Source organism: Saccopteryx bilineata, chromosome 9 (genome assembly GCF_036850765.1).
Source record: "Saccopteryx bilineata isolate mSacBil1 chromosome 9, mSacBil1_pri_phased_curated, whole genome shotgun sequence".
Lineage (NCBI taxonomy): Eukaryota > Metazoa > Chordata > Mammalia > Chiroptera > Emballonuridae > Saccopteryx > Saccopteryx bilineata.
In genome coordinates, this window is record NC_089498.1 from 71181144 (window position 1) to 71206526 (window position 25383).

Sequence of the window (25383 nt, forward strand, 5' to 3'; positions counted from 1 at the left end):
GGTGGGCAACCCCCCCCCCAAAAAAAAAACAACAAAAAAACAAGGGTGGGCCAATCGAGTTCTATCACAGTCATTGGCTGGAGATTGCGTCGCAAGGAACGTGTTCTGAGAGAGAATTTCCGGCTTACCCCCGCCGCTCTGTGCGTGTCCCGGAAGTGACGTACGGCTTTAGCCGGGCGCCCGCTCTGCCCCCGCTTACTTTTACGCTGTCGCTAGCTGTATGTAGTTGTGGCTACCCTGCCCTGAGGGAGGCGGCAGTGACCAATGATGCCTGGGAAACTACTTTGGGGAGATATTATGGAGCTGGAGGCACCCTTGGAGGAGATGGAGAGCCAGAAGAAGGAGAGGCAAAAGGTGCGCGGAGGATGGGCCGCGCCTCCATTTAGGCTGCGCCGGCTTGGGCGGGGAGGGGAGCTGTTTTCGGCAGCCTGTCACAACCGGGTCATTGCATCCGAGGGCCTCCCCTCGCGCAGTCCTCGTTTCCCGAGGTTGCTCCAGGACCATTACTACCTCCACACGCCCAAACTGGGGAAGGGCGGCACTGGGCATTGGTTCCTCAGTCTTTTCCGTCCGCGCCTACGACCTGGGCGGGACTCACGCACCATCAGCGCAGAAACTGGTTTTTCCTCCCATTCCTTGAGCAGCGAGGCCTGTCATTTGGATCTTGTCTATACCAGAAAATGACTAAGAAAAATGATTGCTTTGAATGTGTTTTACTTCTTCGTTATCTGACCTGTGTGCGAGAATCTTGGGGAGAGCCGCTTTAGGTTTTCAAGCCTCAGTAACTAGTGTTTAGAGGCTAAAGGAAAAGTATCACAGCCAATGTTGCCAAAATTTGGCTGGGATGGAGAATCGTGTGGGTTGTATTTTTAATAGTCTTTACTGTTAGTATTTTCATTTAGTCCAGAAGTATTTATTGAGCCTAATTTGTGCCATACTCTGTGCTGGGCATCAAGGAGTATACAAGCCCCTGCTCCCAAAAGCACCTGTAGAGTTGCAGACTTTCCCCTCCACCCAGCCCCTCCCGGGAATGAGACCCGGAGCAAAGAAAGCAGCTGAGGAGAGTAAGGAAGCTGTATTTGAAGGTTAACACTTGACCAAAGAATGAAAATTTTTTGTATAGCTGAGAGAGCAGAACCGTATCATCTTCCAACCTTATCACCAATGTTAACTTGCCATTCCAGCCAAGCAGTAACACTACATAAACTGTACAGTATATTTATATCATTTGGAAGCCATCACCACCATTCATCTCCATTTTACTTTATGTTTCTAAGAATTTGATTACTCTGGATACCTCATATAAGGGGCGTCATCTAACAGTTATTTAAATTTTGGCTCCTGAAATACTTGTTTCTTTTTTTATATTCAAATCCTCTCTCTTAAGGTTTAGTGTATGTTCTAACCACTCCAGGTGTACACATAATCTCATTCCCCTTTAAAGTCTTGTTCCAGTGCTACCTTTAACATTTTATTGTCATTTATTATGCAGTTCTTTATCAGGTTAGCTCATTTTTCTGTGTATATCTTTCCCAAGTATTTCCCAAAGATTCTTGAGGGAAATGACCATATATTTGTCCATCATTACATTTCACTATATTTTAGTAAATTGATAGTTTTCACACTGTAGATTCTCCAGAAATGCTAGCAAAACCATAAAGTTTAAAATGGTTAGAGTGGTAAGTTTTATGTTGTGTACATTTTTTATTTATTTATTATTTTCAGGGACAGAGAGTCAGAGAGGGATAGATAGGGACCGACAGACAGGAACAAAGAGATGAGAAGCATCAATCATCAGTTTTTCATTGTGACACCTTAGTTGTTCATTGATTGCTTTCTCATATGTGCCTTGACCGTGGGCCTTCAGCAGACTGAGTAACCCCTTGCTTGAGCCAGCGACCTTGGGTCCAAGCTGGTGAGCTTTTTGCTCAAGCCTGATGAGCCCGCACTCACACTGGCGACCTCTGGGTCTCGAACCTGGGTCCTTCCGCATCCCAGTCGGACACTCTATCCATTGTGCCACTGCCTGGTCAGGCTGTTGTGTACATTTTAATACAATCTAAAAAAACTGCTTGGCTAGAATGGCAAGTTTACCGTGGTGATAAGGTTCTCTCTGGGGCTACACAATTTGGAAATAGGTTGAAGTAATAAATAATGGAAATAGAGTTGAAGGTAACTTTGGTTTTGGGTATGTTGTGCTATGAAGCTGGGCCTTAGGATCTCAGAATTGGGAGTGCATGTGAGGAAGGAAGCCTGGCCATGTATATTAAAGCTGTGAAAATGGTGTGAAAGTGTACATAGAGAACAGACTAAGGAGCATCCACAGGAGATAGAGGAACCACTAAAGGTAGAGGTACGAGGGTAAGACAGGAACATTGAGTATTATGGAAGCCGAGGAAGTGGAGAGTGTCAAGCACTGTGAATCAGATGTGGAACACTGTATTTCAGCACCTGGCAATTTTGCTGGACTTGTACCTAGAGGTCTCACTTTACCTTGCTTCATTTTCCTGTAGTTTAGAGCCCAGGAGCAATTCATACCCTAAGGCTGGCTCTATAAATGACCTCGTATTTCTAAAGAACAGTGGCTTTCGCCTGACCAGGCAGTGGCGCAGTGGATAGAGCATCAGACAGGGACGCAGAGAACCCAGGTTCAAGACCCCGAGGTCGCCAGCTTGAGCGTGGGCTCATCTGGTTTGAGCAAATCTCACAAGCTTGGAACCAAGGTCGCTGGCTCGAGCAAGGGGTTACTCAGTCTGCTGTAGCCCCACTGTCAAGGCACATATGAGAAAGCAATCAATGAACAACTAAGGTGTCACAATGAAAAACTGATGATTGATGCTTCTCATCTCTCTCTGTTCGTCTGTCTGTCCCTATCTGTCCTTCTCTCTGACTCTCTCTCTGTCTCTGAAAAATAAATAAATAATTTTTTTAAAAAAAACGAACAGGCCTGACCTGTGGTGGCGCAGTGGATAAAGCATCGACCTGGAAATGCTGAGGTCACCAGTTCGAAACCCTGGGCTTGTCTGATCAAGGCACATATGGGAGTTGATGCTTCCAGCTCCTCCCCCCAGCCTCTCTCTCTTCTCTAAAATGAATAAATAAAATAAAAATTAAAAAAAAAAAAAAGAACAGTGGTTTTCAACCTTTTTACACTTGGGGTCTGGTGAAAACAGGAGAACTATTTTGGGGACTGCTAAGGCAGAAATCACCCAAACATAAGCAAATTTGATTAAGATCATTGGGTCTATAATCTTCATACAACATCAGGGTGGTTAACTCTTTCGTGGACCAGCTTGAAATTTCTGGTGGACTGGTCCAAGGACTAGTTGAAAAACACTACTAAAGAACCTATTGAGGCCCTGGCCAGTTGGCTCAGTGGTAGAGCGTCAGCCTGGCGTGCGGGAGTCCCGGGTTCAATTCCCGGCCAGGGCACACGGGAGAAGCGCCCATCTGCTTCTCCACCCCTCCCCCTCTCCTTCCTCTCTGTCTCTCTCTTCCCCTCCCACAGCCAAGGCTCCATTGGAGCAAAGGTTGCCCAGGCGCTGAGGATGGCTCTGTGGCTTCTGCCTCAGGCGCTAGAATGGCTCTGATTGCGGCAGAGCGACACCCCAGATGGGCAGAGCATCAGCCCCTGGTGGGCATGCCGGGTGGATCCTGGTCGGGCGCATGTGGGAGTCTGTCTGACTGCCTCTCCATTTCCAACCTCAGAAAAATTAAAAAAAGAAAAAGAAAAAAGAAAAAAAGAACCTATTGATTTGGGGAGATGTGGTCTATCTAGCTCAGTTAACTAAAGGTTAAATCAAGCCGGGAACCTATGGCTTGCAAGCCAGATGTGGCTCTTTTGATGGCTGCATCTGGCTCACAGACAAATCTTTAATAAAAAAAAAATGTTAAAAATATAAGACATCTCATGTATTACAATCCATTCATTTCCTACTGCTCATGTTCATGGTTACGGGTGGCTGGAGCCAATCACAGCTGTCCTCCGGGACAACACCAAATTTTTATTGGATAATGCATAAAGTACGTGGATGGTTGTATGGCTCTCATGGAATTACATTTTAAAATATGTGGCGGTCATGGCTCTCTCAGCCAAAAAGGTTCCCGACCCCTGGGTTAAATGATATAACATATGTATAACTTACATTAATTTAAAGCTGTACTTTTTACAAAGCATTTTCACATACATTATGTTACTCTTTTTTTTTCACTGCAACTCCTGTTTTATGGATGAGAAAATTGTATGTGAAAATACTCTGTAAAAACTGTAAATCATGGTGAAATTTTTGGTGGTAGTAGCTTTTACTATCACTACTATCTAGTTTATTTTGAACATTTGACCAAATAATTCTGAAATGCTAAATTTCAAATAATTTCTTGCTGTCTGCAGATATAAAAACACTGGCCACTAGTATGGTATTTTAAAACCAAAGTTGCAGAAAAGGTCTTTAAAACTTTTTAAAATTTATTATTTTATTTTAGAGAGAAACATCAATTTGGTGTTCCCACTTATTGAAGCATTTGTTGGTTGATTCTTGTAGATGCCCTGAAAGGAGACCAAATCCACAACTCTGGCATCTCAGGATGGCACTCTAACCCACTGTGCTTCCTGGCCAAGGCCAGAATAGTTCTTTAAAAATAAAAGTTCTATTAACTAAACTTTCTAGGATTACTAATACACTTGTCTTTCCATGGCAGTATATCAATTGGAGTTTTACATGAATTACATAGTTTTATTTGGTTTTTTTTTTTTTTCTTTAATCTGTTACCAAAGTTCAAAGAGGAAGTATAATATAAAAAGATCATGGGCTTCCAAGTCAGATGGGTCTTGATTTCTAGCACTTCCACTTGCAGGAAATTTGACATGTGGTTCTTTGGCAAGTTACTTACCTCTAAGAACTTCTGTTTCCTCATCTGTAAAATGGCTAAGGTAATGCAGGTTCACTATCCCTTATCCAAAATCCCTGGGACTAGATGTGTTTTGGAATTCAGATTTCTGGGAATTTTTAGAAGGGTAACACCAGTAGAATTTTGAGGCCTCCAACCTATAATCAAACATCCTAATGTTAGTTATGAATAGACATACTAAGTATAATAACTAAGGATTCTTCAAGTCAAATTTTTCCACCAAGTGAGTTCAGGTCAGGTAAGGTTTTGTCTCCAAATAAGTTACAAAAAAAACTTTGGTTTTCAGAGCTTTATGGATATCGGAATTTCGGATAAGGGATTGTGGACCTGTACTTCCCTTATAGGGTTGTTATGAAGATTTAAACAAGATAATCCGAAAACACAATACACAGTGATGGGTAGGTACTCAATAAGTATTAATTCTTTTTCTCTTGGAGATATTAGAAGTTTTTAGATCTTTTTTAGTTTATAAATCTTGGGTTCTTACTCTTTTTTCTGAAGAGGAAGCATTTTAAATTTCCACTACATGTAATGATGGGATTAGAGAGGGACTGTAGGCCAAGTCTTGAGAATGTAAGAGATGAGAAAAAAAGCAATCGATGAGGCTAAGGCTTGGCATTAGAAACCAGTCTGGATTTTCTACCAGGTTACTTTTCAAGAGAATAAAGATTGAGCTTTGCTGGTTGGGGAATCATGCTCTAACTTCTCTTACATAGAGCTTGTGACTGTCTTGTCATTGCTTCTTTGTTTTTTCACAGAGTGATAGAAGGAAGTCAAGGCACCATTATGACTCAGATGAGAAATCAGAAACAAGAGAAAATGGTGTTGCAGATGACCTGAATGCTCCCAAGTCCAAAAAAGCTAAAATGAAGGAGAAGCTAAATGGAGACACTGAAGAAGGATATGATAGACTTTCAAATGAATTTTCTAAATCTCATAAGTCAAGAAGAAAAGATCTGTCAAATGGAGATCTTGATGAACATGATAAAAAATCAAAGCGAGTGTCCTTAGATAGTTCTACTCATAAATCAAGTGGTAATAAACTAGAGGAGGTATGGATACATTTTGTTTTGCATTTGACATTATCCTTGAAATACAGGCTAATTTGATTGTTTAGACTAATTAGAATTGATTTTGTATTTTCCTGCTTAGTGTCCAGTACTTTCAGTTGAACTGGGGAACCTTTATAGCTGAAACCTGAGCCTTTTTTCCTTTGTCCCTTGTTTCTTTTAAGGTATTGCCTTTTCTTTGGGGTGGAGCTGGGGAATGGTCAGGTTTAAATCTTTCCTGTACATTTTTTAAAATTGATTTTAGTGTAACATTGATTTGTTGTTCTACTTGTTTATGCATTCATTGGTTGATTCTTATATGTGCCCTGACCGGGAATTGAACTTGCAACCTTGGCATATCAGGACAACACTAACCTGCTAAGCTATCCAGCCAGGGCTACATTTGGATTCTTAAACAGTTTTTCCAAATCGCTTATTGATGGTCACCCACTTGCATTTCTTATAGTTATTTCAGTCCCTACCAGTACTCATGAGTTGACTTCTGACTTCTTGAAACAAGGTACATAAGCCCTCTTGACTTTGTGTATTTTGCCTTCTACTTTTTCTATAACAATAACAACTTCAAATGATCTTTAAGTCTTTGTAATTCAAGCTTTAAAAAAAATTAAATTGCTTTTAGAGATAAGGGAAGGGGGTAGGGAAATGCCATTCTGTTGTTCCACTTGTTTATGCGTTCATTATTGGACTGCTGTGTGTGCCCTGACCAGGGGTCAGATCTGCAGCGCTGGCATATCGTTACGATGCTCTAGCCAGCTGAGCTACCTGGCCAGGGCTTCTTACTCAGTCTTAAAGCTGCATTTTTAAAACAAATGAAACATGTAGGAATGATCTGTTCTTCTGGGTATTTGGGGGGAAGTGTAGAAAACACATTTAGTATAGAAACTGCATCGCTTTTGCCCAGTACTTGCCAGAGTAGATATTTTCTTGCACAAAATTTTTTTTTGCAGTTTTTCTCTAGCAATGTTCATAGATTTTTCTAGTATTACTAATTGTGAATAAATTACTTAGGTCTTTGGAGAGAAATAATTTTGATATTCTTAATAATTCTTGGTAATAATTCTCTATTTTTAAAATCTGATAGTTGCTGATAATTTAAATACATTTGAGTTTAATTTAATGTGAAATCTTTGGGGAGCTTTGGAAAAAGATGCTTAATCTTTGCCTTACATTATGTTTTTTTTTATTTGTGCATTTGCTATTGGTCAGGAAGCACATATGTTAGACTTGATCTAAATAAGGTACTACAAATCTGTGTTGCTCGTAGTGAACTGTACCGGTTGTTCTTGTTCTGTTGGGATTTTCCCTGGTACAATGGTCTGTGTTATAATAAGCTTAGCTGTTTATAATTTTATTTAGCTCATGTTAGGGTTCAGGAATTATAGGAATTTATCTCCCTAAGGAGATAATCGTGAGGTGTGTAGAAGTTTATGAATAAGTACTCTTATCATAGTGACATTGATGATAATAGCCAAAGATTTGGCCCTGGCTGGTTGGCTCAGTAGATAGAGTGTCAGCCCAGTGTGCGGATGTCCCGGGTTTGATGCTTGATCAGGGCACACAGAGTGACTATCTGCATCTCTTCCTCTCTCTTTCTCCCTTCTCTCTCTCTTCCCATTTTGCAGCCAGTGGTTCGATTGGTTCGAGCATCAGACCTGGGTGCTGAGGATAGGTTGGTTGGTCTGAGCCCCAGAGAGTGATTGCTGGGTGGATCCCGGTTGGAGTGCGTGTGAGAGTCTGTCTCATTATCTTTTCTCCTCTCACTTAAAAAAAAAATCTCTCTCTCTCTCTCTCTTTCTCTCTCTCCCTCTAGCCCTCTCTCTTCAAAGATTTAAACATTCTAAGTGTCTGATAATAGACTTAATAAAATATGTTATATCCATGCAATAGTATACATCTATCCTAAAGGACATAGAAGAATGTCAGGAAGGTATTCAGTGTAGCTTATTTTATTATACTTTTTAAGTTTTTCTGTTGAGAGAGAGAGAGAGAGAGAGAGAGAGAGAGAGAAGCATCAACTCATTGTTCCATTTAGTTGTGATTCCTTGAGTACTTCTCACATGTGCCCTGACTGCTGTTTGAACCCTGGGATGCCCTGGGATGATGCTTTATTCATTGCGCCACCTGGCCAGGGCTGTTTATTGTAGCTGATTAAATGAAAAAAAGATTACAAGACAGTATATACAGTATTGTCTTTGTTTGTTTTAAGTGAGAGGAGTGGAGACAGAGACAGGCTCCCACGTGCTCAAACTGGGCTCTACCCCACAAGCCCCCTAGAGGTGATGCTCTGCCCATGTGGGGCCATCTGTTGCTCAGCAACCAAGCTGTTTTTTAGCGCCTGAAGTGAGGCTCCATGGAACCATCCTCAGTGCCTAGGACCAACTTGCTTGAACCAGTGAAGCCATGGCTATGGAAAGGGAAGAGAAAATGAGAGAAGGGGAGGGCTGGAAAAGCAGATGGTTGCTTCTCTTATGTGCTCTGATCTAGAATCGAACCCAGGACATCCACACACTGGGCCAGTGCTCTACCACTGAGCCAACTGGCCAGGGCCTAGTATTGTCTTATTTTTACTTTAGACTTTATATGTGCATAGAGTGAGGACTGGAGGTAGTGAGTGAGTGTTTCAAATGTGGCGTAAGCAGACTGGATTGTAGATCATTTAAAAATTTTTCTTTTTATATATGGTTTTTAAAATTCACTGCAGTGAATATATATTACCCTTGTAATTGTTTTTCTTTTTTTTTTCTTTTGTATTTTTCTGAAGTGAGAAGCAGGGAGGCAGAGAGACAGACTCCCGCATGTGCCAGACGGGGATCCACCCAGCACGCCCACTAGGGGGCGATGCTCTGCCCATCGAAGGCGTTGCTCTGTTGCAACCGGAACCATTCTAGTGCCTGAGGCAGAGGCCATGGAGCCATCCTCAGCATCCAGGCCAACTTTGCTCCAGTGGAGCCTTGGCTGCGGGAGGGGAAGAGAGAGATAGAGAGAAAGGAGGGGGAAGGGTGGAGAAGCAGATAGGTGCTTCTCCTGTGTACCCAGGAATCGAACTTCAGACTTCCTCACGTGGGGCCGACACTCTACTGCTGAGGTAGCTGGCCAAAGCTAAGTGATTGTTTTTCTTTTAATCTTAAAAAGATGGTAGTGTTGAGGTTTGCTTTAATGGCTTACCATTTGGTTTTGATATTATGTCTTCATCTGATTCCCTATTCGAAAATTGCTATTGTGTATGATTCTGGAACCACTTTCTTTAAACACACCAATAATAAAGTTAATGGGTAATATATTGTCTTTTTTTTTGTACATATTAACTAGTATACACTTTTTAATAAATATCAAGTGGTAATGTTATTCTAATCTGTATATGTTAAAGAGATTTTAAAGCTTTTGGGAACTTTTCTTTGTATTAATGATCTAAAAAATGCTTTTTAGGGCTATAGAACAAGTTTTTAACTTTTATTTTTTGGATACAATTTACTGTCCTCATTGTGTAATTTTTCTTTCTTTTTTTAGAGAGAGACAGACAGGGACAGACAGGAAGGGAGAGAAATGAGAAGCATCAGTTCATAGTACAGCATCTTAGTTGTTCATCGATTACTTTCTCATGTACTTGACTGGGGGGGGGGGCTTCAGCCAAGCTAGTGATCCCTTACTCAAGCCAGTGACCTTGGGCTCAAGCCAGTGACCTTTGGGCTCAAGCCAGAGACCATGGGGTTATGTCTACAATCCCACAATCAAGACAGTGACCCCTTGCTCAAGCTAGTGACCTTGAGGTTTCAAACCTTAGTCCTCAGTGTCCCAGGCTGACACTGTATCCACTGTGCCACTGCCTGGTTGGCTTTGGCTAGTGTTAATTTTCATAATTAATATTGTTTGTATCTGAATATGATTTAGGTTATTAAACAGCTCTTTTGTAATATCTTAGTTAGATGGAAATATATATATATATTTTTTTTAATAATTTTTTTTTTTTTTTTTACAGAGACAGAGCAAGAGTCAGAGAGAGGGACATATAGGGACAGACAGACAGGAACGGAGAGAGATGAGAAGCATCAATCATCAGTTTTTTTTGTTGCGACACCTTAGCTTGTTCATTGACCGCTCTCTCACACGTGCCCCGACCGCAGGCCCTCAGCTGACCGAGCGACCCCTTGCTCAAGTCAGAGACCCTGGGTCCAAGCTGGTGAGCTTTTTGCTCACATCAGATGAGCCCGGGCTCAAGCCGGCGACCTCGGAGTCTTGAACCTGGGTCTCCCGCATCCCAGTCCAATGCTCCATCCACTGTGCCACCACCCGGTCAGGCTGGAAATATATTTTGATTTATGTAGTAGATGTATTTCTCAAGGGACTTTTACATGTGAATTAATTATTTCTAAATGTGTTATGGGAAAATGTGTTAAGTAAGCTTGCTATTAAAGGGATACTTTCGGAATTAAAAGAATTTCCCGCCAATTTATCTTGTAAGTTAATCAGAACAATTTTTGCAAGTACTAACTAAAGTTGATTGTTAACTTATTTGGTAAAACTAAAAAACAGTAGATGAGTAAGATTCTAAATACCTAGTAAAATATGAACTATATTAGTTAGAACTTTGATTTCATTTTAACAGACCCTAACACGTGAACAGAAAGAAGGAGCCTTCTCCAATTTCCCTATTTCTGAAGAGACTATAAAGCTTCTGAAAGGTACTATGAATTTTAATGGATATGCAATTGAAACTCTAACTTTGAAAACTAGATTTTCTGACCAAAAGGAGAATATAGAAAGCATAAGTAGCTTTTCTTTAATTGCAGTTATTTCTACATCATTTTTTTGGTATTCTGATTTGTTTTTAACTCTAAAGAATTACATGTATTTGTCAAAAGTTCAGACCATTTGAAATAATTCCCTTTTGGGGTAGGAATAGCTGGAAATGTCACTAGGTAGTATAACTTCACGCAGATGTTAAGGAGTCAGGATTACCGTTTTCAAAGAAATAGATTTTTTTTCTTAATGCTAGTTTTAAATAAATATTTCAATGAAATCTCATTTTACAGGTCGAGGGGTAACATATCTCTTTCCTATTCAAGTTAAGACCTTTGGTCCTGTATACGAAGGAAAAGATTTAATTGCTCAAGCACGGACAGGAACAGGAAAGACATTCTCTTTTGCCATTCCCTTGATTGAAAGACTCCAAAGAAATCAAGAGACAATTAAAAAAAGCCGTTCACCAAAGGTAACTACTATAGGGAGTGAAAGGTTTAAACATTACTGTAATGAAAAGGGTGAGAAAAGTACACTGGTTTTTTTTTTAAAGTATACTGGTTTTAAGTTCTAGTACTTCCAGAATAGAAAAGTTTATTTGATCATTCAGCAAATTATCAATATTTATTTCATTGGTTGACTTTTAGAAGGGATTAAGAGAGATTGCTGGTCTCTATGTAATTGGGGTACTAGAGATCTGTATTAATTTATAAGTAGTAAAGAACAGAGAGGACTTAGTGAAATTTTAACTTAAAATTTGACCTTTTTAGAACCTGTGTTCACTTTAAAGTTTATAAAAGTGAAAAAAATTAGCATAATTTGAAGAGATACATGGTTAAGAGCAATTTGTTCTTTGAGACTATTAAATGGTATTGCAGTATTCAAGTATCACATATATGAATATAATTAAGTCATAATGTTCTTGGATCATGTTGGCCAAGACGACTAATCTTTTTCAGAGAGTCTGCTTCTTAGATTGAAATGAGGAAAAATTTCAAGTAATAGAAATAGGACACAGTCCCAGCATTGCCTTAAAAACCTTTTATGCTAGTAGGAGATTACTGGAAATTTCAGTTCTACTACTTCTAGCTTTGGTCAGGATTTTTGACTTCTCTGACTCAGATTCCTCATTGTAAAATTGGGATAATAATGCCATCTGACAGGGTTTTTCTGAGGCTCAAATTAGATAATTAATGTAAAGCACTGGTGCCTGGTACATAATGAGCATATTTGTTAATTCAATAAACATTTTCTGAGTATCTGCTCCCTGTGCCAGGTACTGTTTGAAATACAAGGAATAAGTAACTGAAATGGATGTAAAACCTTGCCTTCGTGGAGCTGACATTTTAGTGGGTGAGATAGACAATAAAAAATAAGTAAAATATAAATATCTTCTGTGCTATAAACCCTAAGGAGAAACTGGGGTGAGAGGATATGAAAAGAGGATTTGGAAGCTCATTGAGAAAGTGAGTTTTAGAAAGAGACCTGAAGCAAGGAAGGAAGATATAATAAATATAAGTTGTAGCTATTTGTGCTGTCTCTAAGCATCATGACACTAGTGTTGAGATTCCTGGTTTTAAGTACATCTTTAAAAAAGTCTTCTCAGTTTGAATTTAGACATTTTTAGAAAAGTTTTTTTTTTTTAAACCTCTTGCTCAGGTACTTGTTCTGGCTCCTACAAGGGAACTCGCAAATCAAGTAGCCAAAGACTTCAAAGATATAACTAGGAAACTCAGCGTGGCATGTTTTTATGGTGGAACATCATATCAAAGCCAGAGTGAGTAAATATGTGTGATAATAGTGCCAAGATCTGTTTGCTACTTTAAAAATCTAAAGAAATAATAGAAAAATATATATTTGATTTACATATTGCTGATATTTCTCTCCTCTTACAGTTAATCATATTCGAAATGGTATTGACATCTTGGTTGGGACCCCTGGTCGTATCAAAGATCATCTGCAGAGCGGCCGATTAGATCTTTCTAAACTCCGTCATGTTGTGCTTGATGAAGTGGATCAAATGTTAGATTTAGGTTTTGCTGAACAAGTCGAAGATATCATCCACAAATCTTACAAAACTGGTACATCCTAATTCAAAATAAGCACATTAGCAATTCTCTCATCTAAAAACTTATGAATTTTTTATTTTGTAATTTTTACTACATTGTAATATTGTAACAAAATTAAAGTTACTTGGTATCTGTTCCTGAACAAGAAAATACAGTGGTACCTTGAGATAAGAATTTAATTTGTTCTGTAACTGGGCTCGTAAGTCAGTCAACTCATATATCAAACTGCCAATACTGGACCTGTGCGCCAATGCGCCAACTAGCGGCAACTTTCCAAATCACGACTCGTACAGTATCTTGGAATTTCGCTGGGATCTCGAACAAATATACAGACCGAGTCGCAGCTCGTATCTTAAAATTTTCATATGTTGGTCTGTTCGTATCTCAAGGTACCACTGTATAGCACACTTGAACTATTTTCTTAGCTTTCTTATATGTATTTTTTAGATTTACTAATTCATTTAGTGATTTCTTTGCTCATTATTTCTTCTTAAATTCTCACCTTCTTTATGCATACAGTTTTCTTTATATTTTTCCCTGGTGTTAAAAGTTGAAAGTTTGCAATGAAATATGTATGTTCAAAATTCACTGCACATTTTTAATTTTCCACTATTAATTTGAAGTTTGGGGGGATTTTTAAGAGCTGACTACATCATGGGATATTAAGAAAGCATTTGAATTCTTTTTGTTTAAGATTCTGAAGACAATCCTCAAACTTTACTTTTTTCTGCAACTTGCCCACAGTGGGTATATAAAGTTGCAAAAAAATACATGAAATCCAGATATGAACAGGTTGACCTTGTTGGAAAAATGACTCAAAAGGCTGCAACTACTGTGGAAGTAAGTAGCTTTCCAACATACAGACTTTAATTTGTAGTTGGTATTTTGAAATTTGTTGAAGCTAACCTTAAGTTTTGGGTACCACTTCAGGCCAAATCTCTCTTTTTTGCTTTTATTCAGTAAGATACTTATTTAATTCTATAGTCTGAGATTGAGGAGCAGAATAGAAGAAAATGGGGGAAAATATGTGAACAGTCAAATTCTAGGAAATAAGCAGCCGTCAGAACAGTCTTATAAAGTATGTAGTACGTGACAGAGGCGATTCATATCATTTTAAAAAGAATAGTGCTGGGATTATTTTTTAAAACTTAGGTGGCCTGACCTGTGGTGGCGCAGTGGATAAAGCGTCAACCTGGAAACACTGAGGTTGCCAGTTCAAAACACTGGGCTTGCCTGGTCAAGACACATATGGGAGTTGATGCTTCCTGCTCCTCCCCCCTTTCTCTCTCTCTCTCTCCTCTCTATAATGAATAAAGTCTTAAAAAAAAAACTCTTTAAAACTTAGGTGAAAAAAGTTGAATTCTATACCAAAATATTTCCAAAAGATACGTTTTTCCCCACCCTCCACAGTCTCTAAAAGATGTTTTAAAATTGAGGCATAAAATCATTTAAAACACATGTAGATGAACAGTTATTTGATTTCAGAAAAGGGAAAGCTTTTCTATAATAAATATAAAGTCACAAGGCTATGTCATAAAGAAAAAGGTTGATAATTTGGACTCGATGAAAATTTAAACCAATAGTATATTTTTTTAAAAAAATAAAGGGCCTGACCTGTGGTGGCGCAGTGGATAAAGCGTCGACCTGGAAATGCTAAGGTCGCCAGTTCGAAACCCTGGGCTTGTCTGGTCAAGGCACATATGGGAGTTGATGCTTCCTGCTCCTCCCCCCTTCTCTCTCTGTCTCTCTCTCCTCTCTCTCCCTCTCTGTCTCTCTCTGTCTCTCCTCTCTAAAAAGAAAAAAATTAAAAAAAAAAAAGGTAGTATATATTTGCATGGCTTATGATAGATATATACTATATTTATAACTTTTCCATTTAATATATATATGTGGATATAAATAAAAATAGGCTAAATAAACAGTAGTATAACCTGTAAATATAATGTAATGGTTATAAAGAGTGAATCTGAGTGATACAAGCCAGATTACAAAATGTACAGAATCCTATTTTTAAAACAACACAAAAATGCTGAATTTTTTAGGTATTTATGTAAATGTACAAAGCAGTTGGAAGGATAAACACAATTAATACTTCTAGGAAAGAGGACTTTTATAAGTATGGGTCAGAGGAAGTTTTGTATATTTTGTAATGGCTGGAGGTTTTACAATAAGAATGTAAAATGTAAAATTTATTAAGGATGTTTTCAAACATAAACCAAAATTGAATAATGGATTTGATGTACCTCTATCACCAGGCTTTAAGAATGATCTTTTCTATACTCCCACATAGTTTTTGTTCATCCCTATCTTTTTTTAAAGACTTTATTTATTGATTAGAGAGAGAAGAGATGGGCGGGGGGAGTGGAGCTGGAAGCATTGACTTGTAGTCGCTTCTGTATGTGCCTTGACCAGGCAAACCCAGGGTTTTGAACCAGGGACCTCAGATTTCCAGGTCAGCGCTTTGTTCACTGCCCCACCTCAGGTCAGGCCCATCCCTACAGTTGAAGCACAATAGTTATCATTTCATTTTCATGTAATTTAATAAAAAGATAAGGGCGCTTAGAAAAACAACCAGAAGAACCAGTTAATATCGTATTAGAAGAAAATCATTCTTTTTCTTTTTTGAAAACAATCACTTTTTTTTAAAATTTTTATTTATTGATTTTAGCCAGAGAGGAAGGGAGGCAGAGGGAGACAGGAACATCAGTCTATTCCTGTTATGTGCCCTGGCCAGGGATCAAACCATCAACCTCTGAGCTTCGGCTGATGCTTCAACCAACTGAGTTATCTGGCAGGGCGAAAAACAATGATTCTTTAATATGAAATATTTAGTGTCCACCTTACCTTACTTGTTTTTGTTTTTTTTAATTGTTTGAATCTTGACCCAAATAAGATCCTTGGCACTGGTTTATATGTCTTAATTCTTTTATAGTCTGTATATTTCTTTGTCCCTTTTTTTCCTTGTAATATACTTTTTTCTTTTCCAAATGAGAGGAGGGGAGATGGACCGACTTCCTCATGCACCTCAACCAGATCTACTCGGCAGCTCCTGTCTAGGTCTGATGCTCTGCCCATTTGGGCCATGCTTTCAACTGAGCTATTTTTAGTGCCTTCGGCGGAGGCTCCACAGAGCCATCCTCAGAGCCTGGGACCAATGCGCTTGAACCAATAGAGCCATGGTTGCGGGAGGAGAAATGAAAAAGAGAAGGGGGAGTAGAGAGGGATGGAGAAGCAGATGGTCACTTCTTTTGTGTGCCCTGACCAGGTATCAGACCCAGGACTTCCACATGCCGGGTTGATGCTCTACCACTGAGCCAGCCAGCCAGGGCCTTCTTAGAATATTTTGTTGAAAAGGACTGATGAGTTGTGTTAAGTTTCCCACAGTCTCAATTTTGCTGATTTACATCCCTGTGGTGTTATTTAACATGCTCCTCTGTCTTTATTTTTTTGTGAGTTAAGGGTTAGAGTGTAAAGCTTAATCAGATTCAGGGTATTTTATATATATTTTTTGTTTAACATGAAAGTTTTCAAACACAACAAAAAGTTGAATTTCACAATGAATACCCATATACCTGCCAGCTGGAATCTGTCATTAACATTTTATTATATTTGTTTTATCATGTATCCACCCATTTATTTTCTTCTTTTTTATGTGAGAGGAGGGGAGATAATGAGGCAGACAACCACATGTGCCCTGACTGGGATCCATCCAGCAACCCCATCTGGGGATGATGCTCTCAAATACTGAGCTATTTTTAGTGCCTGAGGCTAATGCACTGCAACTCAGCTCTCCTCAGTGCCCTGGCTGATGCTCAAACCAGTTAAGCCACTGGCTGCAGGAGGGGAGAGATAGAGAATGGGAAGAGGGAGGGAAAGAGAAGCAGATGGTCGCTTCTCCTGTGTGCCCTGACTGGGAATTGAATCTGGGATGTCCATATGCCCGGTCAACACTCTCTCCACTGAGCCACCGGCCAAGGCCAATATACACATTCTTATATCCACTTCATTTTTTGATGCATCTCAACTTGCAGAAATCAGTATTCTTCCCCAGAAGTATTTTACCATTCATGTCTTTAGTTTGAGGTCAGTATTTACAAATACTTTTATTGAGGTAAAATTCTAATTAAATTTGACCTTGTAAATTATACAGTTCAGCGTCGTTTAGTACATTAACAATGTTGTGCAACCGTTTCTTCTGTTTCCAAAACACTTCATCCCAAAAGGAAACCCGTAACCATTTAGTAGTTACCCTTTCATTCCCCTAGTAACTGCCAATCTGCTCTTTGTCTCTGTAGCTTTACCTATTTTGGATATTTCATATAAGTGTAATCATGTAATATGTTACTTTTTTATATTTAGCTTCTGTCTCAGCGTAATGTTTTTGAGGTTCATTCATATAATATTTACAGTTTTTTAAGATGAGATTTTCACACAAAAAGGGCAAAATTTTAAATGTACACTCAGTTTTGACCAGTTTATACATGTATGTAACCCAAAGCCCTATCAAAATATAGAATATTATTACCATTATCCCAGAAAGTTCCCTCATGTTTCTGCCCAGTCAGTCCTCCATACTTAGATAACCACTGTTCAGATTTTTTCTATTTACCATAGGTTAGTTTTACAGCTTCATGTAAATGGAAACATACTATGCATACTCTTTTCTATAAGCCTTCATTCACCCAGTATATATGTGTTTTGAGTTTCATTCATAATGTTCCATGTGTCAGTAGTTGGTTCCTTCCCACCTCTCTCTTTCTCTTTCTCTTAGTTGGTTCCTTTTAACTGCTGAATAGTATTCCATTATATAAATATACTACAATTTGTTCATCTTGTCACCTGTTGATAGCCATTTATATATTGTTTTCAAATGGGATTGTGGAGAATTATTGTCTTTATTGTCTCCCAGGAAGTCCAGTTCTTGAACAGATAGAAAAAAATGCACAAGAGAAATCTTTTTCACTAATTTTAATGAAACAGATATCTGACATTTTCTTTCCTCAAAGCATTTGGCCATCCAGTGCCACTGGTCTCAGAGGCCAGCAGTTATTGGAGACGTTCTTCAAGTCTACAGTGGGTCTGAAGGGAGGGCTATTATTTTCTGTGAGACCAAAAAGAATGTAACTGAAATGGCCATGAATCCACATATAAAACAGGTAAGTCTTTTTTCTCTAATTGGAATGATAGGGATGACTCACTCAACAAAGAACATATTGTCTTTTTTGTAGCCCAAGTTTGATAGTTATTTTTAGAATTGAGTCTAATCAGAAAGAAGTTGTAGCCAGCCTCTCATGAGCTATTAAGTCGGGATGGAATTTTACCCATTTTCATCAGTTTTTTTTTTTTTAAGATATTGCAAATATAAGCTTGAAAATACAGAGGTTGAAACATAGTGAGTTTCTATGGGTAAGAGCGGGTGATATGTATTTTAGAGTTGTGTTGTAAAAATGACTCAAATATTTATTTATTTATTGAGAGGAGAGACATAGGAAGGGAGAGTGATGAGAAGCATCAACACATAGTTGCAGCATTTTAATTGTTCATTGATTGCTTCTCTTACATGCCTTGACCAGGGTGCTTAAGCTAGTGACATTGGGCTTCAAGCCAATGATATTTGGGCTCAAGCCAGCGACCATGGGATCATGTCTATGATCCTATGATCAAGCCAGTGATGTGATGCTGCGCTCAGCTGGAAGAGGCAACTTTTGAGTTTCAAACCTGGGACCTCAGCATCCCAGGTCAATACTCTAGCCACTGTGCCACTACTGGTCAGGCTTAAGTACTTATTTAATGAATGAATCACACAATACTAAGTCAATGTCTCCTTTTAACGTGTTTTTCTTTTTAAAAGTACTTTATTTATTAAATTTACAGAGAGAGGAGGTGGGGGAGAGCAAGAATTATCAACTCATAGTTGCTTTACTTTAGTTCACTGATAGCTTTCATATGTGCCTCAACTGGGCAAACCCAGGGTTTCGAACCGATGACCTCATCATTCCAGGTCGAGGCTTTATCCACTGCACCACCACAGGCCAGGGTTTTTTTGTTTTTGTTTTTTTAATTTAATGGGATGACCAAAGTCAAATCATCTCTGTCACCATATATTTTAATTTATTATTGTAATAAATTTCAAACATATCCAAAAGCTGACATTGTATTGAACCCTATGTATTCATTCTCCAGCTGCCACAATTATCTTATTTCATCCAAATTCTACTAACTTCCTACTTCTAAATTATTTTGATGCAAACCTTAGATAACATAGGTCCATAAATATTTGAGTATGTGTCTCTAACAAAATGATTATTGTTATTTTTTTATATTTAATTTTTTTACAGTCAGAGAGGGACAGATAGGGACAGACAGACAGCAAGGGAGAGAGATTGAGAAGCATCAGTTCTTCGTTGCAGTACTTTAGATGTTCATTGATTGCTTCTTCATATGTGCCTTAACCCAGGGGCTACAGCAGACTGAGTGACCCGTTGTTTAGGCCAGCAACCTTTGGGCTCAAGCCAGTGACCCTGCGCTCAAGCTGGTGAGCCTTGCTCAAGCCGGATGAGCCTGTGCTCAAGCTAGTGACCTCGAGGTTTTGAACCTGGGGCCTCCGCGTCCCAGTCCGATACTATCCACTGTTCCACTGCCTGGTCAGACTGATTATTATTATTATTAGTAGTAGTAGTAAGAAAAGGAGGGAGGGAGGGACAGATAAGGACAGACAGACAGGAAAGGAGAGAGATGAGATGCCTCAACTTGTTGCAGCACCTTAGTTAGTTAGTTGTTCATTGATTGTTTTCTTTTTTTTTTTTTTTGCATTTTTCTAAAGCTGGAAACCGGGAGGCAGTCAGACAGACTCCCGCATGCGCCCGACCGGGATCCACCCGGCACGCCCACTAGGGGGTGATGCTCTGCCCATCTTGGGGCGTCGCTCTGTTGCAATCAGAGCCATTCTAGAGCCTGAGGCAGAGGCCACAAAGCCATCCCCAGCGCCTGGGCCATCTTTGCTCCAGTGGAGCCTTGGCTGCGGGAGGGGAAGAGAGAGACAGAGAGGAAGGAGAGGGGGAGGGGTGGAGAAGCAGATGGGCGCTTCTCCTGTGTGCTCTGGCCGGGAATCAAACCCGGGACCTGCGCATGCCAGGCCGACGCTCTACCACTGAGCCAACCGGCCAGGGCCGATTGTTTTCTTATATGTTCCTTGACTGGGGGGCTCCGGCTGAGCCAGCGACCTTGAGCTTCAAGCCAGCGACCATGGGGTCATGTCTATGATTCCATGCTCAAGCTGGTGAGCCTGCACTTAAGCTGGATGAGCACGCTCAAGCCAGCCACCTGGGGTTTCGAACCTGCGTCCTCAGTGTCCCAAGTCAATGCTCTATCCACTGTGCCACTGCCTGGTCAGGCAAAAATGTTTATTTTTTAAAACCCACAATGCGTTATTTTTAAAATTAACAGTAATTAATATCTTGAAATACCAATTAGGAGGAGGGAAGAAGCAGATGGTCACTTCTCCTATATGCTCTGACCGGGACTCAAACCCAGAATGTCCATGTGCTGAGATGATGCTCTCTTCACTGAGCCACCAGTCATGGTCACCATCAGCTCTTGCGTCATTGTTGTTTTAGTCATTTCTTTTCCTTTTTTTTTTTTTTCCTTTTTTTTGTCTGTGACTTATTACCTAGTTAGATTCCTTAGGAAATACTTATGGAAACTACATTTGTGACTTTATTCCTGAAAATCATTTTGGCTGAATATAAAATTCTTGGTTCACATTTTCTTTTCTTTAGTATCTTAAATGTTTTATTTATTTATTTATTTTTGGAATAAAGCATACTATAAAAAGTCTGGTGGCAGTCTGATTTTTTTTCCCTTATAAGTGATTATGGTCTTTTTCCTGAATGCAAAAGAATTTTTTTTTTCCTTTAAAAATCAGTAGTTATACCTGACCAGGCAGTGGCGCAGTGGATAGAGCATCGGACTGGGATGCAGAGGACCCAGGTTCGAGACCCCAAGGTCGCCAGCTCGAGTGCGGGCTCATCTGGTTTGAGCAGAGATCACCAGCTTGGACCCAAGGTTGCTGGCACGAGCAAGGGGTTACTTGGTCTGCTGAAGGCCCACGGTCAAGGCACATATGAGAAAGCAATCAGTGAACAACTAAGATGTCCCAATGAAAAACTGATGATTGATGCTTTTTTTTTTTTTTTTTTTAATTTTTTTTTTAATATTTCTTTCATTTTTTTTTTTTTTATTTATTCATTTTAGAGAGGAGAGAGAAGGGGGGTGGAGCAGGAAGCATCAACTCCCATATGTGCCTTGACCAGTAAGCCTAGGGTTTTGAACCTGCGACCTCAGAGTTCCAGGTCGGCTCTTTATCCACTGCGCCACCACAGGTCAGGCCGATTGATGCTTCTTATCTCTCTCTGTTCCTGTCTGTCTGTCCCTATTTATCCCTCTCTCTGACTCTCTCTGTCACAGTAAAAAAAAAAAAAAAAATTAGTAGTTATGCTAAAATATATTTTTGGTAGTGTTCTTCATCACTTTTATTTTTAGGTGCAGAACATACACATGCAATTTATAGTTTCAAATATAAATGGTTTTAATTTCAGCAAAATTTACTTGAATTATAATTTTTTGGTATTTGGTTTGATTGTTTTGGGGCTTTTCTTTAGGCGCTCTTGTTATAAGTATGTTGGCTTTTCTTTCCTCTTTTGTCACTTAATCTTAGATACACTCATTTTTTCAATTTCAAAACTTTGCTTTTTTTTTTTTTTTATCATTTTTAGAGAGGAGACTGAGAAGTAGGGGGAGGAGCAGGAAGCATCAACTCCTATATGTGCCTTGACCAGGCAAGCCCAGGGTTTCGAACCAGTGACCTCAGTGTTCCAGGTCAACGCTTTATCCACTGTGCCACCATACATCAGGCCAGAACTTTTCATTTTTAAGGCATTATCTATTCTTTATTCCAGTATAGTCTATTTGTGAAAAGCTTTTTTCTCTTTTATTTCTGCTTCTTGAGTCATTTCACCTCAGTTCTTTTTTTTTTTTTTTTTGCATTTTTCTGAAGCTGGAAACAGGGAGAGACAGTCAGACAGACTCCCGCATGCGCCCGACCGGGATCCACCCGGCACGCCCACCATGGGGCGACGCTCTGCCCACCAGGGGGCGATGCTCTGCCCATCCTGGGCGTCGCCATGTTGCGACCAGAGCCACTCTAGCACCTGGGGCAGAGGCCACAGAGCCATCCCCAGCGCCCGGGCCATCTTTGCTCCAATGGAGCCTTGGCTACGGGAGGGGAAGAGAGAGACAGAGAGGAAGGCGCGGCGGAGGGGTGGAGAAGCAAATGGGTGCTTCTCCTATGTGCCCTGGCCGGGAATCGAACCCGGGTCCTCCACACGCTAGGCCGACGCTCTACCGCTGAGCCAACCGGCCAGGGCCTCACCTCAGTTCTTAATTTTTCTCTCTTTTTTTTTTTTTGTGACAGAGACAGGGAGAGAGGCAGAGAGAGGGACTGATAGGGACAGGCAGGCAGGAAGGGAGAGAGATGAGAAGCATCAGTTTTTTTTGGCGGTACCTTAGTTGTTCATTGATTGCTTTCTTATATGTGCACTGACCAGGGGGTTCCAGCAGAGCAGGTGACCCCTTGCTCAAGCCAGTGACCTTTGGGCTCAAGCCAGCGACCATGGGATCATGTCTATGATCTCGTGCTCAAGTTAGTGACCCTGGGTTCAAGCTGGTGAGCCCGCACTCAAGTCAGATGACCCCATTCTCATGCCAGCAACCTTGGGGTTTTGAACCTGGGTCCTCTGTTTCCCAGTCCTACGTCTCATTTACTGTGCCACTGCCTGGTCAGGCTCACTTTGGTATTTCTTGTTTTTTCATCTATCATTTAAAATTTTTCTTTTAGCTCATTCATGAAAAATATGCTGTATTTTTCATGTTTTGTGTGCATGCCTTTCTAGAGCTCTATAGTTATTTGTGGGAATATTATTCTGCTTATTCTTTCCTGTCTCTCCTAATTACATTTTTTTTTTGGTATTTTTCTTAAGTAAGAAGTGGGGAGGCAGAGAGACAGACTCCTGCATGCGCCTGACTGTGAGCCACTGGGCATGCCCACTAGGGGGCAATCCTCTGTCCATTTGGGGTATTGCCCCATTGCAACCAGAGCCATTCTAGCACCGGAGGCGGAGGCCATGGAGCCATCCTCAGTGCTCAGGTGAACTTTGCTCCAATGGAACCTTGGTTGCAGGAAGGGAAGAGAGAGACAGAAAGGAAGGAGAAGGGGAAGCAGATGACTTCTGTTGTGCCCTGACCGGGAATCAAAACCGGGGCTTCCACATGCTGAGCCAACTCTCTACCACTGAGCCAACCGGCCATGGCCCTTATTACTTTTTATGGGGTTTAATTGTAATCTTTTCTGTTGTTCATTTTTAGATGAAATTAATCTTTCTGAATTTTAGATGTGGATGCTGCTGCTTCTATTATTTTTGTTAGTGTTTAAGAAATTGGTCTGTAGCCTGACCCGTGGTGGTGCAGTGGATAGAGCATCAATCTGGGATGCTGAGATCCCAGGTTCGAAACCCCAAGCTTGAGCATGGGCTCATCAGGCTTGAGCTCAGGCTTGCCAGCTTGAGTGTGGGATCATAGACATGATTTAGTGTTTGCTGTCCTGAGCCCAAAGGTCACTGGCCTTACTGTAAACATTGGGTGAGATCTCTTACTGGATGATACTCTTTCTATGGTTGGGAATAATGCAAGTTCTCTTTCACTGGTTTGCTGTTTAGGTAAAAAGTAGTAGTAGCATATCATTATGGATGATACAGGGTTTATGGACTACTGAAGCCCAAGGTCACTGGTCTGAACCTAAGATTACTGGCTTGAGCAAGGGATCACTGGCTTGACTGGATCTTGCCCCCACCCCCCATCAAGGCATGTATGAGAAGCAATCAATGAAAAACTAAAGTGATGCAACTAGCTACAAATTGATAAATTGATGCTTTTCATCTCTCTCTCTTTCTGTCTCCCCCGTGCCCCCCAAAAGAAAGAAAGAAATTGGTCTATAAAATATGTTGCAATAAAGGTGTTTAGAAAAATAAAGGTCTTCTACTTTAGCAGCTCTGGCTGTCTTTTCTCTCAATTTTATCTGGATTTTCTCTCTTTTTTTGCTTCTGTGATCCCTGACATCCTCAGTTTGGATTCTAGGTCCCACCGTTTCTCCAGTTTCCCAGTGTGGGGCTTTATCCTGGCAAGAAAGCATTGTTATTTTGAAAGTCCTTGTAGGGTCCAGGCTGCTCCAGCCTCTTTCAGACTTTACCTCTGGCTCTTCACAGTCACCATTGAATGTGCAAAAACTCTCCTAGTTTTAGCTCTTATTCTCTCTTTTTTCTTAAGTGAGAAGCAGGTGGCAGAGAGCATGTGCCCTGACCGGGATCTACTTAGAAGCTGCCTATGGGGCAATGCTCTGCCTGTCTAGGGCTGTTGCTCTGTTGCTCGGCAACTGAGCTATTTTAGCACCTGAAGCGATACCATGGGGCCATCCTCAGTGCCCATGGCCAACTTGTTGCAACCGAGCCATGGTTGTGGGAGGGGGAGGAGAGGGAGAAGGGAGAAAAAAGGGAGAGGGGGAGGGGTGGAGAAGCTGATGGTCACTTCTGTGTACCCTGATCCAGAATAGAACCTGGGATATCCACATCCCAGGCTGATGCTTTACTGCTGAGCCAACTGGCCTATTCTCAAATTGGCCCATTATGCTTTACATGGAGTATCTGTTCTTAGGACCAGCAAATTCCTCACATACACACGGGTATTGTTCCTACCTGCTCATATTTTGGAAATTATGAAAATACCTTTTCACTTAGTTTTGTCGTGTTGTCTGTGGGTTTTTTTTGTTTTTTGTTTTTTTTTATTTTTTATTTTTATTTATTTATTTTTTACAGAGACAGAGAGTGAGTCAGAGAGAGGGATAGACAGGGACAGACAGGAATGGAGAGAGATGAGAAGCATCAATCATTAGTTTTTCATTGCACGTTTCAACACCTTAGTTGTTCATTGATTGCTTTCTCATATGTGCCTTGACCGTGGGGCTACAGCAGACCGAGTAACCCCTTGCTTGAGCCAGCGACCTTGGGTCCAAGTTGGTGAGCTTTGCTCAAACCAGATGAGTCTGCACTCAAGCTGGCGACCTCGGGGTCTCGAACCTGGGTCCTTCTGCATCCCAGTCCGACGCTCTATCCACTGCGCCACCTCCTGGTCAGGCTGTCTGTGGGTTTTTAATTTTGTTATCCTGTTGCTCTGTTTTTATGTGGGAACTAGAAGTTTAAAGACTGCACTGTCACTGTTTTTCCCATTTTCATTTAAACTAACTGTAGGTTTAGCTTTGTATCCAATCTAAACAGATAGATGCTAAATAGTGTTGGAGGATAGTTGATTTACCTTTCCTGTCATTGCTTTAGAACACTCAACAGAGGCCTGACCTATGGTGGTACAGTGGGTAAAGCATCGACCTGGAACACTGAGGTTGCCGGTTCGAAACCCTGGGCTTGCCTGGTCAAGGCACATAGGGGAGTTGATGCTTCCTGCTCCTCCTCCTTCTCTCTCTCTCTCTCTCTCCC

At 40.5% G+C, this 25383-nt stretch overlaps 1 protein-coding gene across 5 annotated transcripts in view; it reads left to right on the forward strand.

The window, feature by feature from the left end:
* DDX50 (DExD-box helicase 50) overlaps positions 1 to 25383 on the forward strand; it is a 43327-nt gene that overhangs the window by 139 nt on the left and 17805 nt on the right. For 2 of the 5 annotated variants that reach the window (XM_066242801.1, XM_066242803.1), the window contains exons 1-8: positions 157 to 354; positions 5667 to 5960; positions 10582 to 10657; positions 11009 to 11187; positions 12375 to 12492; positions 12611 to 12796; positions 13479 to 13624; positions 17791 to 17940. In XM_066242801.1, coding sequence (XP_066098898.1) covers positions 265 to 354; positions 5667 to 5960; positions 10582 to 10657; positions 11009 to 11187; positions 12375 to 12492; positions 12611 to 12796; positions 13479 to 13624; positions 17791 to 17940 — 1239 coding nt within the window. In that variant the 5' untranslated portion in view covers positions 157 to 264. Of the gene's footprint in view, positions 1 to 156; positions 355 to 5194; positions 5307 to 5666; positions 5961 to 10581; positions 10658 to 11008; positions 11188 to 12374; positions 12493 to 12610; positions 12797 to 13478; positions 13625 to 17790; positions 17941 to 25383 lie in introns of those variants that run through there. The other 3 variants (XM_066242804.1, XM_066242805.1, XM_066242802.1) reach the window with 3 other exon arrangements.